This window comes from Pristiophorus japonicus, chromosome 2 (assembly GCF_044704955.1).
Source record: "Pristiophorus japonicus isolate sPriJap1 chromosome 2, sPriJap1.hap1, whole genome shotgun sequence".
NCBI classification, from domain to species: domain Eukaryota; kingdom Metazoa; phylum Chordata; class Chondrichthyes; family Pristiophoridae; genus Pristiophorus; species Pristiophorus japonicus.
In genome coordinates, this window is record NC_091978.1 from 365085112 (window position 1) to 365104002 (window position 18891).

General features: G+C 45.7%; 1 protein-coding gene across 5 annotated transcripts in view; it reads left to right on the plus strand.

Moving 5' to 3' along the window:
* LOC139250321 (SWI/SNF-related matrix-associated actin-dependent regulator of chromatin subfamily A containing DEAD/H box 1-like) overlaps positions 1-13220 on the plus strand; it is a 137757-nt gene extending 124537 nt beyond the window's left edge. Inside the window, exons 20-23 of one of the 5 annotated variants that reach the window (XR_011591292.1) lie at positions 3468-3586; positions 4925-5042; positions 5184-5304; positions 11481-11568. Coding sequence is in view for 3 of the 5 variants with exons in the window: in XM_070872810.1 (XP_070728911.1) it covers positions 3468-3586; positions 4860-5042; positions 11481-11590; positions 12280-12341 (474 nt within the window). In the remaining 2 variants the exon portion in view is untranslated. Of the gene's footprint in view, positions 1-3467; positions 3587-4859; positions 5043-5183; positions 5305-11480; positions 11591-12279 lie in introns of those variants that run through there. The other 4 variants (XR_011591291.1, XM_070872810.1, XM_070872811.1 and 1 more) reach the window with 4 other exon arrangements.
* The last annotated feature ends 5671 nt before the right edge of the window (positions 13221-18891 follow it).

Genomic DNA, 18891 nt, shown 5'->3' on the forward strand with positions numbered 1-18891 from the left:
CTCCTTCTCCTCCCCCCCCATCTCCTAACTCCTCCCCCCCCCCATCTCCTTCTCCTCCCCCCCCCCATCTCCTTCTCCTCCCCCCCCCATCTCCTTCTCCTCCCCCCCCCCATCTCCTTCTCTCCCCCCCCAATCTCCTTCTCTCCCACCCCATCTCCTTCTCTCCCACCCAATCTCCTTCTCTCCCACCCAATCTCCTTCTCTCCCACCCAATCTCCTTCTCTCCCACCCAATCTCCTTCTCTCCCACCCAATCTCCTTCTCTCCCACCCAATCTCCTTCTCTCCCACCCAATCTCCTTCTCTCCCACCCAATCTCCTTCTCTCCCACCCAATCTCCTTCTCTCCCACCCAATCTCCTTCTCTCCCACCCAATCTCCTTCTCTCCCACCCAATCTCCTTCTCTCCCACCCAATCTCCTTCTCTCCCACCCAATCTCCTTCTCTCCCACCCAATCTCCTTCTCTCCCACCCAATCTCCTTCTCTCCCACCCAATCTCCTTCTCTCCCACCCAATCTCCTTCTCTCCCACCCAATCTCCTTCTCTCCCACCCAATCTCCTTCTCTCCCACCCAATCTCCTTCTCTCCCACCCAATCTCCTTCTCTCCCACCCAATCTCCTTCTCTCCCACCCAATCTCCTTCTCTCCCACCCAATCTCCTTCTCTCCCACCCAATCTCCTCTCATCTCCTCCCACTCATCTTCTCTCCCACCCAATCTCCTTCTCTCCCACCCAATCTCCTTCTCTCCCACCCAATCTCCTTCTCTCCCACCCAATCTCCTTCTCTCCCACCCAATCTCCTTCTCTCCCACCCAATCTCCTTCTCTCCCACCCAATCTCCTTCTCTCCCACCCAATCTCCTTCTCTCCCACCCAATCTCCTTCTCTCCCACCCAATCTCCTTCTCTCCCACCCAATCTCCTTCTCTCCCACCCCCTCCTCTCTCCCACCCAATCTCCTTCTCTCCCCCCCCATTCTCCTTCTCTCCCCCCCCCCCCATTCTCCTTCTTCCCCCCCCCATTCTCCTTCTTTCCCCCCCCCCATTCTCCTCTCCCCCCCCCCATTCTCCTTCTCTTCCCCCCCCCATTCTCCTTCTCTTCCCCCCCCCCCATTCTCCTTCTCTTCCCCCCCCATTCTCCTTCTCTTCCCCCCCCCCATTCTCCTTCTCTTCCCCCCCCCCATTCTCCTTCTCTTCCCCCCCCCCATTCTCCTTCTCTTCCCCCCCCCCCATTCTCCTTCTCTTCCCCCCCCCCCATTCTCCTTCTCTTCCCCCCCCCCCATTCTCCTTCTCTTCCCCCCCCCCCATTCTCCTTCTCTTCCCCCCCCCCATTCTCCTTCTCTTCCCCCCCCCCATTCTCCTTCTCTTCCCCCCCCCCATTCTCCTTCTCTTCCCCCCCCCATTCTCCTTCTCTTCCCCCCCCCCCCATTCTCCTTCTCTCCCACCCCATCCCAATCTCCTTCTCTTCCCCCCCCATCCCAATCTCCTTCTCTTCCCCCCCCATTCTCCTTCTCTCCCACCCCATCCCAATCTCCTTCTCTCCTCCCCCGCCCCCCATTCTCCTTTATCCCCCTTCTCCCCCATCCCTCCCCCTTCTCCCCCATCCCTCCCCCTTCTCCCCCATCCCTCCCCCTTCTCCCCCATCCCTCCCCCCTTCTCCCCCATGTCTCCCCCCTTCTCCCCCATGTCTCCCCCATGTCTCCCCCCTTCTCCCCCATGTCTCCCCCCTTCTCCCCCATGTCTCCCCCCTTCTCTATCATGTCTCCCCCCTTCTCCATCATGTCTCCCCCCTTCTCCCCCCTTCTCCCCCCTTCTCCCCCATGTCTCCCCCATGTCTCCCCCATCCCTTTCTCCCCCTGCTCCCCCCCTCTCTCCCCCTGCTTCCCCCCCCTCTCTCCCTCTACCCCTCTTCTCCCCCTCCCCTCGCTGTCAGAAACACAGACACTGACGGACAGAGAATGAGAGACACAGAGAGAGATAGAGACACTCAGAGACACACTGTGGGGTTGGGGGGTGGGGGGGTTGGGGGGGGGGGGCATCCCAGCACGCTGTTGGAGGGCTCCTGGTGCTGCAGTCGGTAAGTAGAAAATGTTTTATTTATTGATTTTTTTTTCTTAATTATTTCTTATTAATTTTTTTTGGATTGATTTATTGGTTGATTTATTGATGTATTTATCATTTATTATTGATGATGGCTCTTTATTTGTAAAATTGAAGTGTTTAATGTTTGTAAACTTCCCTTTAAACACACCCCCCCCCCCCCCCCCCCACCATTCCCTACGCCTGATTTGTAACCTACGCCTGATTTTCTAAAGTGTAGACAAGGTTTTTTCAAGCGTACAAAAATCTTCACTTACTCCATTCAAAGTTAGTTTGGAGTAAGTTTTCACTCACGAAACTTTGAAATCAGGCGTAAGTGGCCGGACATGCCCCCTTTTGAAAATAAATTCTGTTCCAAAGTGAAACTGTTCTAACTGACTAGAATTGGAGCAAACTAAATGACGAGAATTCCGATTTCTAAGATACTCCGTTCTACACCAGTTGCTCCTAAAAATCAGGAGCAAATCATGTGGAAACTTGGGGCCATAATGTGGGAAATGTGAGATTATCCACTTTGGCAGAAATAATAGAAAAGCAAATTATAATTTAAATGGAGAAAAATTGCAAAGTGCTGCAGTACAGAGAGACCTGGGGGTCCTTGTGCATGAAACACAAAAAGTGAGTAGGCAGGTACAGCAAGTAATCAGGAAGGCAAATGGAATGTTGGCCTTTATTGCAAAGGGGATCAAGTATAAAAGCAGAGAAGTCCTGCTACAACTGTACAGGATATTGGCGAGACCACACCTAGACTACTGCGTACAGTTTTGGTCTCTGTATTTAAGGGAGGATATACTTGCATTGGAGGCTGTTCAAAGAAGCTTCACTAGGTTGATTCCAGAGATGAGGGAGTTGACATATGAAAACAGGTTGAGTAGGTTGGGCCTATACTCATTGGAGTTCAGAAGCATGAGACGTGATCTTATCAAAATATGTAAGATAATGAGAGGGCTCGACAAGGTGGATGCAGAGGATATTTCCACTCATAGGGGAAACTAAAACTAGGGGATATAGTCTGAGAATAAAGAGCCACCCATTTAAAACTGAGATGAGGAGGAATTTCTTCTCTGAAGGTTGTAAATCTATGGAATTCTCTGCCCCAGAGAGCTGTGGAGGCTGGGGTCATTGAATATATTTAAGGCGGAGATAGACAGATTTTTGAGCAATACGGGAATAAAGGGTTATGTGGAGCTGAGTCCATGATCAGATCAGCCATGATCTTATTAAATGGCGGAGCAGGCTTGAGGAGCCAGGTGGCCTACTCCTCCTATTTCTTATGTTCTTATTTAGAATGTTATTGAAAAGTATTCACATCATAGCGCCCCAGCGAAAGTTTTACTTCATATCAACTGGTCTAATTTGTTCTTGTCATCAGGGCTCCAGAGTTGTCCTTTTTAGCCAGTTTACTATGATGTTGGACATTCTAGAAGTATTCTTGAAGCACCATAAGCACAGGTATATTCGGTTGGATGGCAAAACCCAAATCTCTGACAGGTAAGGTTATGTATTTGTATACTTCAGATGTTGGTATTATGTGTATAAAGTATGATGCTTAACTCTACATGAGCAATTTAATGTGGAATCCACTATTTCCTACAAGTCAGTAACTTGTGAGCGCAAACTAATTGTAACGCATATTAATTGTCATGGTTATGACTGTAAATTACTAACTCTCAGGGTTGGAAACATTCAATTTGTCTTTAAGGAAGTAGAGGAATAGAAATTATTCTTGCTTGCAACTTTAAAATAAAATCTAATAGTGTATTTAGATTTGTATTTCTGCATTTCACGTTTTTCCTCCAGTTTATCCTCAACAGCCCTCAGAATAGATCTATTATTGGCTGGGGAAATTATTTAAGCAGTTTGTTCAGGAGATTTATGCTTTGCTACAGTCAAGGCTACAGTTATTACACTCTCCTTCATCTCAGCAAAATGAAGTGCTGTTGGTGCTCCCATTACGAACTTTTCTCGGTTTTGGCATCAGTCTGTCTCTTTGCTGAAGTACCTTTTTACACGCCCATGTCACATTTCAATTTTTTTTACACCTTTACTCACTGGGATTTGACCTTTGAAACACTTAAAAGAATCACATTCCAAGCCAGAGAGAGATTTTTTTTTGCACAGAAGGTGCTATCCGTTGCTGGATCAGTCCATTTCAGTACTATCAACAAGGGTTCGGTATAGTTTCCTGTAGCTAGAGAAAGATTCAGGCTCTTAAATGTCCTAAAATACCCGTGCGTTGTGCCAGAGGCCGCCCTCAAAATCTCCACGGGTATTGCCGCCGACTTCAGAAGGACATTTCCTGACACACAAGCCTCCAAAATGGAGGCTCCAGCTACTTCCTGTATAGTTCCAAACATGTTTTTGATTTATTAGTCCACGTCTTTACTCTGTCGGACTTGCACATCTAGACACATCGTTAGTGGTTGACTGGTATTGAATCCTTTTATTTTCTTTCCTTTTTCTGCTTTCTAGCTTCAGGGCATTAGTGTGGCTCTCGTCCCCTCCAAGGCTGCTCTGTCTGATCAAACCTGTCACTCGAAACCATGTTTTGGGGGATGGGGTGCTTTTGCTGAAGTGCTTGCAACTTTTCAAGGCATGGATTTACTTGAGATGTTTGATTTGCAGGCCCTCAGTTTGATATTTGCCTACTTAGTAATTTGAGCACTTTGGTTCTCTTTTCAAATGATTGATTCTTATGAACAGAACTTGCATTTTTAGTTGTAATCGATTTACGTGTGACTTTTCAACTGACTTTCTTTTTCAGAATCCACTTGATAGATCAGTTTAATACAGATATGGATATTTTTATTTTCCTGTTATCAACCAAAGCCGGAGGCCTGGGTATAAACCTCACCTCAGCCAACATCGTCATCCTCCACGATATCGACTGCAATCCCTATAATGATAAACAAGCAGAAGATCGATGTCACAGAGTAGGACAGAAAAAGTAAGGTTAAAAATGAATGTCCACTATTCCTAAAGTCTTTTCAGAAACACTTGTTTCAAAGCAGCTTAGCAGCACAATATTTTTGGCTTTCCACTGCAGTGTTAGGGCAGTGGTTCATCCCTGTGATTCTCCATATGTTAGGTGGACCACCTAAGAGATCGAGGTATTTTTCCAGAGGAGGAATCTGAGGTAGTCAATCCATACTTGCATTCTTTCCAGTAGCTGGTTTTCGCGATCCATTGCCAGAGGTCTGGAAACTGAGGTACTGCCTGCTTTCTAAGAGGGTCTAGTGAGTGTGGAAAGAAAAAGATGACTTGTTCTTTGATCTGAATTTTCTACAGTTCTGGTAGCTTAACAATAAAAAGTTAACGTTCAGATTCTTACTAAATAGTGCAAAGTGATGTATTTGATTCTTACTGACTCTAAAGGATTGATTAGAGCAGGAATGTCCAAATGTTTCTATTTGATTGCCATTCAGTTGCACATCAGTCCACGGACTAAGTGTTTAAAAGCTGTAGAATATCTCCTTCCACGAGGATGATCTGAAATTCCTTAATATTCATATAATTTTATAGGTTTAGTTCACCGCCCCTCCACCCCCCACTTCACTAGTTTATGCTGGATTCTTCTTCCCTCCCTCTTAGTTTATGTAGGCACTTTGCTTCTCCCCCAACCCAGTTCAAGCTGCATTCCTCTCAACACCTCTAATGTCATGCTCATGTTCTTTCCCCTCTCCAATTGCATCCTGCTCCTTCACCATCAGCTCCGCCCTATTCTGTCAATAGCTGCTTTTCCCCCATTCCTTATTTTGCTGTCCAACAAGAGAGATAAAGAGCAAACTTCAGGGACTATTAAAACTAGTTTATAATTTTTACGCTTCCAATTGTACTTTGTACAAATGGAACAGACCTGCCCACAAATAACACTCTTACAACTTTCATAACCAACTGGGGATGCCAGAAAAGTGAGAAGAGGAGAAAAATGGTGAGTAGATTATGCCACTTTTATAATGAATCAAGAGCTGCAGTCATTTTAACTCTGCTTTCACTTTGTCAATATGAACCCAATTGTACCCATAGAGTGCAGCTCACGTACCTGACTGGATTCAGTTTAACTGTTGGAAAGTGATGACCAGATACTCGGCCCTTTTCAATCATTAAACTTTGAATAATAGCATGGCAGGTTGCCGGAGGTTTTAATTCAGACGCTTACTCTCTTGACAGCTGCTTTTATCCTGCAGTTGATGTGCACTCTGAGCAGCGTACCGATGCACATTTGCTCGTTTGCCTGGTTCGTGCTGTAGAGGACACTTGCGTTGGTGCCAAAACGGTGTTCTCTAAATAGCATTAATCTTGCAATACAAAAATCTGATCTCTGGAGGACGTTATAGGATTAAGTGAGTGGTTACTTTGCTACACAGAAATGTTGAGATTGAGGCAGACTTGAGTGTCCCCAGTTTTGGTTGATTGCCCCTGATTTTGAGAGTTGCATTTCCGGCCTCTCATTCAGAGGTTAAGTTAGTGTTGTTCTGGTTGATCTGTTTGCAAGGCTTTTCCTGGGACTTGTTCCAGGGATTCTTTTGCATGAGAGCAATGTATAGCAGCCTTTGTTTGTCACAACAGGAGTTATGGTGGGTCTTGAGGCCTGGAGTGCAATTAAATACACCAGAATCTCCCAAATTGTAATCCTCCTTCAGATGCACTCTTGATATTTTTCCTTTTAGCAACTGATTCATGGAGGATTATATTAAAAGTAGCAGTTCCTTTTCAAGTTCTTTGTTTTGTAGTTTTGGTGTAGCTTTGGTCATGGGCTTTTCTTAAACCTTGTGTCCTCAATGGAAATGTATTCCGGACTTTGTTACCACGCTGCAGACCAATAACCTTGATTTCAGAGTATTAAAAAAAGTCCACACTGGTTGCATAACAGTATCTTCACTGTCAATTATGTTGTTAAAATAGATTACACGTGTAAAAAGCCAGGATAACTGTGTTGAAACAATTTATTGCGCTTTGACAGCTAACAAGTGGAGTAACTGCTCAGGATCCCTTTAAAGAAATTGTTTTGATGTGGCTTCTAACCCATTTTCCAGCACAAAATGAACTACATAAAATGTGTAGTAATTAACATCTCATTAAATTATGAACTAAACGTAGAATTAACCATAATCCTTCCAGGCAAAAATAATTGCTTTTTGACTATCAGCACCATAAGGAACACATCTGAATATATGCCCCAGACCAGTTCAATACCCTAGATTCCCTCAAAATTGCAATGGCTAGGGGAAAAGAAACAAATCTATAGGCAAATCTGGATATTTGAATATGTCTAGTCCAACATTCTGCAGCATGGACAATCTTAATAGTTCCAACATGGGGCAACAAAGCATACTATTTTCAATAATATATTATATGTTGATGAGCATTGTGCATCACTTAGAGAAATGGCTTGCATTATACACCTCCACCTACTGAATTAACCTTTGTTCCAGGTCACAGGTTCATGTAACCCAGGATCTAGATGGATGATGCATTTTGACACGAGCTCGAGACTAATTTTATTTAGTTTAAAGATGACGTTTTGAAGGGATTCACTTTCAAATTCATGTCTTCTCATCTGAAACTATTTGCAAACTGCTTTTCCCCTACTCTTGCCTTTTACTGTAGCACATTGAAGAATACAAATTAGATTGCAAGTGAAACACAGCTGACTTTCACATTAATATGAGGTCTAAGTACTGACTGTGTGCAACATTGATTACAGAATGGTACCAGGGCACATCTGTGATTGCCGAGTAGCATCTTTTTTTAAACTGAATGTTAGCTGTTAATATTCTGCCACTGCTACAGCCTGTGTGGCGGGGTCAGTTTGGTGGAGTACCTTTGTCTTACGGATGTTTAGTGTAACGCCCATGCTTTCGCACGCTTTGGTGAAGATGTTGACAATGGCTTGGAGTTCAGCCTCTGAATGTGCGCAGACGCACGCGTCATCCGCGTACTGTAGTTAGATGACTGGATGGGACGGCATGGATCTAGCCTGGAGGCGATGAAGGTTGAACAGGTTCCCACGGGTTCAATAGTTTAGTTCCACTCCAGCGGGGAGCTTGTTGTGTGTGAGATGGAGCATTGCAGCGAGGAAGATCGAAAAGAGAGTTGGCGCGATGACGCAACCCTGCTTGACCCCGGTCCGGATGTGGTTTGGGTCTGTGGTCAAGATCCATTGGTCAGGATCATGGCTTGTATGTTGTCGTGGAGCATGCGGAGGATAGCGACAAACTTTTGGGGGCAGTCGGTCCCTGCGTTTTTCTTGCAGTTGTAGCGGGGTGAAGATCATGTCCGTTGTACCCTGTAGTGGATGGAATCCGCATTGTGGCTCTGGGAGGAGCTCTTCAGCCACTGGGAGAAGACGGTTGAGGAGGATTCTAGCGATGACTTTCCCAGTGGCCGACAACAGGGAGATTCTTCTGTAGTTGCCGCAATCGGACTTGTCCCTTTTTTAAAGGTGATCACAATTACGGCATCTCTGAGATCTCCAGACATGCACTCCTCTTTCCAGATGAGAGCGATGAGGTCATGCATTCGCGCCAATATTGCCTCTCCACTTAGTGCTTCAACGGGGATTCCATTTGCTCCTGATGACTTGTTGTTCTTGGGCTGATGGATGGCCTTTTCTACCTCGTGCAGGGCTGGAGTTTTGCTGAGATGATGGCAGGTAGCATGCTGCGGGACAACGTGGACCACTTTCCATACCTCTGGAGCCTACTATCAGCAAGGGCAGTCATCGACGACGAGGTTCGACACTGCTTCCAGTGCGCCAGCGCAGCCTTGGGTCGCTTGAGGAAGAGAGTGTTCGAAGACCAGGCCCTCAAATCTGGCACCAAGCTTATGGTCTACAGGGCTGTAGTGATACCCGGCCTCCTGTATGGCTCAGAGAGGTGGACCAGGTACAGTAGTTACCTCAAATCGCTGGCGAAATACCACTAACAATGTCTCCGCAAGATCCTGCAAATCCCCTGGGAGGATTGACGCACCAACATCAGTGTTCTCGATCAGGCCAACATCCCCAGGATCGAAGCACTGACCATACTCCGTTGGGCGGGCCACATTGTCCACATGCCCAACACGGGACTCCCAAAGCAAGTGCTCTACTCGGAACTCCTACACGCAAGCGATCCCCAGGTGGGCAGAGGAAATGTTTCAAGGACACCCTCAAAGCTTCCTTGATAAAATGCAACATCCCCACTGACACCTGGGAATCCCTGGCCAAAGACCGCCCTAAGTGGAGGAAGAGCATCTGGGAGGGTGCTGAGCACCTCGAGTCTCGTCGCCGAGAGCGTGCAGAAAACAAGCGCAGGCAGAGGAAGGAGTGTGATGCAAACCAGGCTCCCCACCCACCCTTTCCTCCAACCACTGTCCTACCTGTGACAGCGATTGTGTTGGACTGTTCAGTCACCTGAGCACTGAGTGAAAGAAAGTCTTCCTCGATTTCGAGGGACTGCCTATGATGACTGCTACAGCCTAATCCTAAGTAAAGGATCAAGCTTCTTGGGACATGATATTTGAAGAGGCCACAACATGCTTATTGCTATCTTGGGTCCTTGATCATTTATATGTTTTGTATTCCCAAAGGCCCCTCCCAAACGAGCAGTTAGTGTGGGGTCCTGGTTCCATTCTTATCTATCTAATCGTAGCCAGAGAATCACCTACAATGCTTCTCTTTCCGCTCCCGCATCGTTAACCCCTGGTATCCTCCAAGGATCAATTCCTGGCCCCCATCTATTTCTCACTTACATGTTGCCCCTTGGCGACATCATCCAAAAACAGTGTCAGTTTCCACATGTACGCTGACGACACCCAGCTCTACCTCACCACCACTTCTCTCGACCGCTCCATGGTTTCTAAATTGACATCCAGTTCTGGATGAGCAGAAATTTTCTCCCATTGACTATTGGGAAAACCAAAGCCATTGTTTTCAGTCCCCGCCACAGACTCCTTTCCCTAGCCGTGACTCCATCCCTCTCCCCAACTTCTGTCTGTGGCTGAACCTCCCTGTTCGCAACCTTGGTGGCATATTTGACCCTGAAATGAGCTTTCGACCACATATCTGCAGCATAACTAAGACCGCCTATTTCCACCTCCGTAACATCCCCTGTCTCTGCCCTTGCCTCAGCTCATCCGTTGCTGAAGCCCTCATCCACGCCTTTGTTACCTCCAGACTTGACTATTCCAGCATACTCCTGGCTGGCCTCTGGTATTCTACCCTACGTAAACTAGAGGTGATCCAAAACTTGGCTGCCCCGTGTCCTAACTCGCACCAAGTCCCGCTCGCCCATCACCCCCTGTGCTCGCTGACCTACATTGGCTCCTGGTTCGATTTCAAAATTCTCTTGCTTGTTTACAAATCCCTCCATGGCCTCGTTCCTTCCTATCTCTAATCTCCTCCAGCCCCACAATTCCCCCTAAGATATCTGCGTTCCTCTAATTCTACCCTCTTTTGAGCATCACTCCACCATTGGTGGCCGTGCCTTCTGCTGCCTAGGCCCCAAGCTCTGGAATTCCCTGCCTAAACCTCTCCACCTCTCTACCCCTCTTTCCTCCTTCAAGATGCTCTTTGACCAAGCTTTTGGTCACCTGCCCTACGTTAAAGGCACTATATAAATACAAGTTGTATATTGTACTGTGAATTTAGAATTTAATGTAGTGGACTGCTTTTATCATTACAGGTTTGCATGGGCAATCTGTTTTCAAAATTCCTTGCGAGATACTACACTTATTACCAGTGCCAATTTCAGTGTTTGTAATTGGGGTTTCTAGCAATTCAGTGGAGAAATAACGACTGTCTTTTAATGAATTAGAAACCTTAATGGGAAGAAAATGTTAACGGCCAAATTAATGAAACAAGTGTTCAAAATATTTCAAGCTTCTAAATTTTAGGTCAGAGCTCTTTCTTTGCAGTTGCAGTTTGGGCTTTCTATGCACTAAGATCAGCTACAGGCGAGAGGATTTTAGCCGGAAACAGTGAATTGTTATCTAAATCTTCCATTTGATGCAGCAGGGAGGCACAGACTCTGGTTTATAATTTGAAGAACAAGGGGTGGGGGGGGAGGGAAGAGTTAGATGAAATGATTATACGCACAGACCAGACAGATACTGCAACAAAAGCAAAATACTGCAGATGTTGGAAATCTGAAATAAAACAAAAAATGCTGGAAATCTCAGCGGGGTCAGGAGCATCTATGGAGAGAGAAACAGAGTTAACATTTCAGGTGGATGACCCTTCATTAGAACTGGAACAGATATTACAACAATGCTTTGCCACCAATAACTTGAAGCAGAAATATCACATCATTTAAAAGGGGTTTGAATCAGTATCTGAAAAGGAAGAATATGAAAAGCTGCAAAGAAACTCGATCATACTCTTGCTGTATGTTTTCTGTTGTAGGATAGTGCATGTTGTAAAACTGATCAGCAAAGGGACTATTGAAGAGTCCATGCTCAAAATTGGTGAAAATAAACTGAAGCTAGAACAGGATATGACTGCAACAGAAACAGGTGAGTCATGCAGTTAAATATCCCACAAAATGCTTTTCCTTTCTATTCAATGCAAGTTGTACCCCAGTTTCTGATAATTTGCCAGCTCGCAACATCAAAAAAATCCCTGCATTTTATCCGACTGCAATATCTGGCTGTGCACACAACTGCTGAGCATGTTTTTCCACATACTTGCTACATGTGTAAAGCTTTTTATTCAAATGTCTGGACCTAATTTCTTTAAAGAGAAAATATATTCTCCTGTAAAGATCCGTGCAATAGTCAGAGAGGAGGAATGACTTGCATCCTAGGCGTCTGGCACGATTGGAAGTCATTTCCCAGTGGTAGAAGGGCAGTGTGCCAAACCACCTGATACCATCCAGTCTCTTTCTAGCTTTTCCCTCTTCCTCCGCCCCCCCCCCCCCCCCAGGTTCTGTGTTTACCCCAGGCCCAGCGTTCCTGCTAAGCTACGTGACCACATAGTGGTCTGGCGATCCTTCACCGGCTTTACCGTGGAAATAACCGCGCATGTAACATTGCCCAGGCCTTTCCCATTGCTGCTGTTTGACCTAGAAGTTAATCAGGTTTTTTACACAAAGCAAATGCCTGTAAACGAGCATCTCCAGGATTTTGCATAGTCTGTATTTAAAACTGCTGTTCGAGGTGGAAGTTGCCAAGTTTGTTTTAATGTGAATTTGTTTGTTTTTAAGGAGGCGAGGGAAGCATTCCACTTAATATGGCAACTCTGTTGAAGACTTCATTAGGGTTGTAGCGATGATGTGCCCTTTCCTACATCCGCCGCAAGCATTGTTGGGAAAAGTCTACTGAATTCTATGTAGAACACGTCCCACAAAGGGAACCTCTGATAGTCATTGAAAGCAACAAAATAATCGATGAATGAGAGCCACAAATTGTTTTATATTGTATTGTAATGTCGCAGGCCAGTTTTTAACAAGAAAATAGGAGGGAACATTTTTTGTCAGAGAATACTGGTCCAAAATCTGACCGTATACAAACAGACCAGAAGCAAATTAGGCGCATTTTAATATTGTATTGCTGTAGTTCCACATTTAGGCCACAAGTAGGCCTTACTTGAGCAGTCTAAATGGTCGAGTTCTTTAGTGGTAAAACATAGGTACTACAGCATTACAATTCAATGCTTTCTTTACTCCTTTTCCAGATATCTAACTTTACAATACTTTTCTCAGACCAAACATTTTGTTTGTTCTGATATATTGAATTCTATTTGGACTATATACCTCAATGAATTGTCTTTCATTGTTCTCCGAAAAGAAATGTATTGCTTATTGGCACTGTAAAACTGCTAGGAAAATGTTCTAAACCTTCCAGCTGTGGGTCCTGTAAACGCAACCTTGAAGAATAAAGAGAAGTCTCTCAATTTCTGCTCATTTTAATATTTCTGTGGACTTCCTACCTCATACAGTAAAACTTGCGTGGGCATCAACTGACCCCATAAGTAGGATTCTTCTTTTGTTTTCTTAGCCCCATAGTTTTGTGTTGCTTTGTGTATTCATAGTGGTAATTACCATTTATGGGGCCATATTCGATTTTTTGTTTACCTGACCTGTTGTACTGTTACTAACTGGAAAGGAGGAATTAAGTGCAAATAAAGATTCTGCTGTTTTCGAAATACAGGTTCCAGTGCTAATGTAGTTTCTTGCCGCATTTCTATTCAGGATCATAAAGCGTGTTTCCTGTTGTTTCTTGTTTATTGCGAGTTGGAATTCCCTCATCATTCCATGGTGCCCCTCCAAGAAACGCTTGTACATGGTGAGGCCGTCTCTCCCTTGCCTCTGCTCATAGCCTAATATGGAGGCCATCCTTCAGTTCTGCTCCCTCGGCAACAACTGGGCTCCTCTTGTCTCCAACTGTAGAGTCAGAAGATGTGCGTTTTGATATTCTATTTTGTTTGAATTGTCTTTTATGTTTTCCCAATTATACAAATAGTGGTGTTTACTATGACTTTTGACTGTGGGCAGTTGGTGATGGCTTTCATTTTGGGAGGCCTGATCTTTGGACTCTTTCGGGCCATAGTGACTCGTTGCAGCTTGATCCCAGAGACGGCACCACAGCAAAATGACTGATGGAGGTAACTAAATGGATACCTGAATTTCCCAAAGGAACCAACATGGAACAGCGGTCAACCAGGGTATTGCCCGAGAGGTGCTTGGTCAAACTTCTACTTGACCCCTCTGGGTCCTAAGAAACTCAAGCTTCCAGGATTTCTTCAGTGTTCTCTGCACAAGTTCTGGCCACTAACCAACAGCTATTATTTATACAGCACCGTAATACCTCCCACACCACTTCAGAAATGGGTCAAAATAGATGCTGAGCCGGTTGTGGTGATCAGCGTGATCAAAAGGCAACAATTATAGCCTTGAAGGAGGAGAGGGAGAAGTGGTAAGACTGAGGAGGTTAAAGGAGGAATTCCAGCATAGGTGACTTATGACACAGCTGCCAATGGTATGGTGGAGAGAAAGAGGGGATGTATAAGAGATGGAGTCAGATGAATGGAAAGCTCACTGGGTATTGTAGTGCATGAGGAGGGTTGAGGTGATGGACATATTTAAAGCCATAGATGAGAATTTTAAATTTGGTGCATTGGAGGACAGGAAGCCAATGTACATCAGCAAACATAGCGGTGATAGGGAAGCAGGACTCTGTGATTTGGGATATGGGCAGCAGATATTTGGATGAGCTGATGTTTACAAAGAGTGGAGGATAGGAAACTGGGAAAGCATTGGAGCAATCAAGTCCAGAAGTGACAAAAAAAAGCATGGATGAAGGTTTCAGCAGCGGATGAGTTGGTTACACTCTTATCTGTCCATTCCAATCAGCATCTCCAGCAATGACTTCCCTTTCCACCCCTGCACCATTACCTCGAGGACCTAAGAAATCTATCCTTGTACCACCTTCTACAGGCTCTTGGTGGCACCCACTGCAGACATGGGGTCAACTTCCACATATATATTAACAACACTTAGCTCTACCTTTCTGCCATCTCTCCCAGTGCCTCTGTTGTCAGATTGCAGAAACCTGATTGGAGGTATTCAAGTGGGGAGGCAACAATATATTCCAGGAATTTGGAGAGCAAGAGGAGGTTGGATATGGGGCGGTAATTTACAAGAGTAGTGAAGTTGAGGGTTTTTCAAGAGGAGTTACCGATGACAGTTTTGAAAGGGAGAGGAACAATGCCTAATGAGAGGGAGACATTTAAAGTGTCAGCTCGCATGGGAACTGAAAACGGAAGTTGGATTATTAGCTGCTGTGGAATGAGACCTCAATGAGCAAGCATGCGGTGGGTCTCGCGGATGTTGAGCTCTGAAAAGGACGTGAAGAGATGGGAGATAAACTAGAGAGCAAAGGGATTCAGGTCCAGAGTGAAATGGGGACTTGAGGGACAGTTTTGCTTTGTGAGTAAGAAGAGGTGCAGGTGAATGGATGGTATCTACCTCTATCAAAGAAATCCATCAGTGCCTTGCACTGGAGGGGATAGTGGTTTAAGGAGACAGTTGACATGAAGAGAAGAGGCTAGGAGTTATTTTTGCTGTCCAGGATGTTTCTGCCAGTTTTGCGTACAGATTCCAGCGCAATCTGGCAGAATGTGCCGAACCAGCACAAAAGATTGGACAATTTAACACGTAGGTGAATTACACCTCAAACCACCAAAGCTCATTATTTCCATGATCTTTTGTGGTGGTTCAATATTCAGTTTGTACAAAGCTGGCCCGGCCCCAGGACAGAATTGTATGATTGCACTTGTTCAGGAAGGCTCTTCAAATTGCGCTCAATCTTAACGAAATCTAGAAGCAATTTTTTGCTAACCTAACCAGCGCAATTTCAAGCGCATTTTGGCTGCAACTGGGAAATTGCGGCAGCCTCCGGCTCTTTTTCACCTCGCTGCCATTTTTTTAGCCTCTTGCATTAGGTTTAGGTCGAGGAGGTGCCCCTTCTTCCTCCTCCTGCCCCTCACTAACCTCTCCCTTTCTACATGATGCCACCCCACTCCCACGTCCATGTCTCCATTACCCTCTGACTCCTCACTCTCTAGCTCTTATGTAATCTCCCGTCCTTACTCCCTTCAGATACATAATCTCCCTTAAAGAGTCTTCCTGCTATCATGGTTTCTCCAACAGTTCCTTTCGGACAGACTCATCTCCACCGCTGACCCTTGCTCCCCGTTGTTTCTTCTCTGGGACAATGGCACGTCTTCACTTATCTTGCTCCCTTTTGGCTTCTTTGCCTCCCCGCTCCCGTCCTGCTGCCCCTTTAAGGCTCCTGCCTCATGCACAGTGACAGGATCGGTCCAAGTCAGCATGGATTTATGAAGGGGAAATCATGCTTGACAAATCTTCTGGAATTTTTTGAGGATGTAACTAGCAGAGTGGATAAGTGAGAACCAGTGAATGTGGTGTATTTGGTATTTCAAAAGGCTTTTGACAAGGTCCCACACAAGAGATTGGTGTACAAAATCAAAGCACATGGTATTGGGGGTAATATACTGATGTGGAAAGAGAATTGGTTGGCAGACAGGAAGCGCAGAGTCGGGATAAACAGGTCCTTTTCAGAATGGCAGGCAGTGACTCATGGGGTGCTGCAGGTCTCAGTGCTGGGACCCCAGCTCTTTACAATATACATCAATGATTTGGATGAAGGAATTGAGTGTAATATCTCCAAGTTTGCAGATGACACTAAACTGGGTGGCGGTGTGAGCTGTGAGGGGGATGCTAAGAGGCTGCAGGGTGACTTGGACAGGTTAGATGAGTGGGCAAATGCATGGCAGATGCAGTATAATGTGGATAAATGTGAGGTTATCCACTTTGGGGGCAAAAACGCGAAGACAGAATATTATCTGAATGGCGGCAGATTAGGAAAAGGAGAGGTGCAACGAGACCTGGGTGTCATGGTTCATCAGTCATTGAAAGTTGGCATACAGGTGCAGCAGGTGGTGAAGAAAGCAAATGTCATGTTGGCCTTCATAGCTAGGGGATTTGAGTATAGAAGCAGGGAGGTCTTACTGCAGTTGGACAGGGCCTTGGTGAGGCCTCACCTGGAATTTTGTATTCAGTTTTGGTCTCCTAATCTGAGGAAGGACGTTCTTGCTATTGAGGGAGTGCAGCGAAGGTTCACCAGACTGATTCCTGGGATGGCTGGACTGACATATGAGGAGAGACTGGATCAACTGCGCCTTTATACTTTGGAGTTTAGAAGGATGAGAGGGGATCTCATAGAAACATACAAGATTCTGACAGGACTGGACAGGTTAGATGCGGGTAGATTGTTCCCGATGTTGGGGAAGTCCAGAACCAGGGGACACCATCTTAGGATAAGGGGTAGGCCATTTAGGACTGAGATGAGAAACTTCTTCAGTCAGAGAGTTGTTAACCTGTGGGATTCCCTGCCGCAGAGAGTTGTTGATGCCAGTTCATTGGATATATTCAAGAGGGAGTTAGATATGGCCCTTACGGCTAAGGGGATCAAGAGGTATGGAGAGAAAGCAGGAAAGGGCTACTGAGGGAATGATCAACCATGATCTTACCAAATGGTGGTGCAGGCTCGAAGGGCCTACTTGTGCATCTATTTTCTATGTTTCTAAGCACCCTCTCCTTGTCTTGCTCCCCTTCTGCTCCCCAAGATGTCCGAGTCCCCAGCTTTATTTGGAGTATTTACACTTACCCCGATTCCACCTCCGCTCACCCCACGGACACCCAATTCTTTAGGGAGAGCTGTATTATGGCTCAACTCTGCCCTTGAGCCATGCTGTCCTCCACTGTCTTTGTCCTTTTCCACCATAATTGGTGTGCTTTCCACCATCTCCATCCTGTTCTCTGCTCTGCAATGTTCTGCCTCCTCTTGCACCCTTTTCTCATTCCATTCGCTGGCTGTGTCCTCCACCTGATCCGCTCCTCTGGCCACTCCACTCACCTCCAGCTCCTTTTCCCATCTTGTCACTCAAGGGGTTTCCTTCTGCCTCACACTCACAGCGGGTGGGGTCTTTGTTACACACCCCACAGCCTTGAAGCTCTGAGCAATGTGTTCCGATTCGCTGCAGTTATAACAGTACAGGTCTGGACAGCTTCTTACAAGATGGCCGTGGCGAAAACAGTAATAGCAAACCTTCACCTGGTTATCATGCAGTACCTGGAAGTGCTGCACTCCGTTCATTGTCTCAAATGTCATGTTGTAGGATAATTACTTCCCCCCCCCTCTGGGAACCGCACATTTACATAACGGGTTCCATGTGCCATGTGCCACTCGCGTTCCTGGATAGTATCTCTTTATTGCCAAACAAATTTTAATGTCTCACGACGACTCCTTTTTTATTAGCACATCGTCCTCAATATAAATCAGGTTTAAGAATGAGATCACCACCTCTTCAGAATACAGCAGAGATACATCCAAGAGCTTATCACCAACAGTAAAAGTTTTCCTACCTCCTCTCGGCCACTGACAGTCACCTCAAACTCAACATTCGGCTTTGGTCGGCAGGCAAAGCAGCTTTTCTCGCCGCAGTCCTCATGTACCGCCTGGCTAATATCCCAAACTCGTATTTCCTTATCCTCGCCCTGCACCACCACCATGTGTTCTTTTCCAAACCCGGCCCAAATCTTTGGGCCTTTTATTCTCCCTTCCCCCAACATTTTCTGCCCTGATTAAATTTATCCTGGGAACATTGTCTGCTGAGGGCCGGGCCCCTCTGGCTGCTGTTATGGGCTAAAAAAAAGACCTAAAACCTGAAAAAAAAACACAGCCCACCACAAACTCACTCCAACACTCAGCAGTAATCAAACAACCAACTCCTAGTCCCACCCACCTAGAGTGTGCTACCCACTGAGCCACAGCTGACACTAAATATGTAGTATATAATGTCACATCCCAGACAAACAGTTAAATAATGGTGTTGGGAATCTCGGGATCGGGCGGGAAAGTGGGGCTGAAGTGGAAGATCAGCCATGATCTTATTGAATGGTGGAGCAGGGTCGAGGGGCCATATGGCCTACTCGTCCTCCTTGTTCTTATGTTGGCGCTGACCCCAGTTTAATGAAAGATAAGTCGTATCAGCCAAGAGGCAAGAGTCCTTTCTCATGAAAATCAAGCTCAATTGACCATCCCAAATTCTAACGTGGAAAAACTCAGCAGTCCAACAGAGTCAAAGTTCACATGCTGCACCTTGCGATGAAGCAAAGTAATTGAGATTACATTGTTGCTTTTTTCCCTCCCATTTATAAAAACCGAGGATTCCATATGCTATTTTGACACTTCATCAACTTGTCCTCACACTTTTGAAGCCATGTGTAACC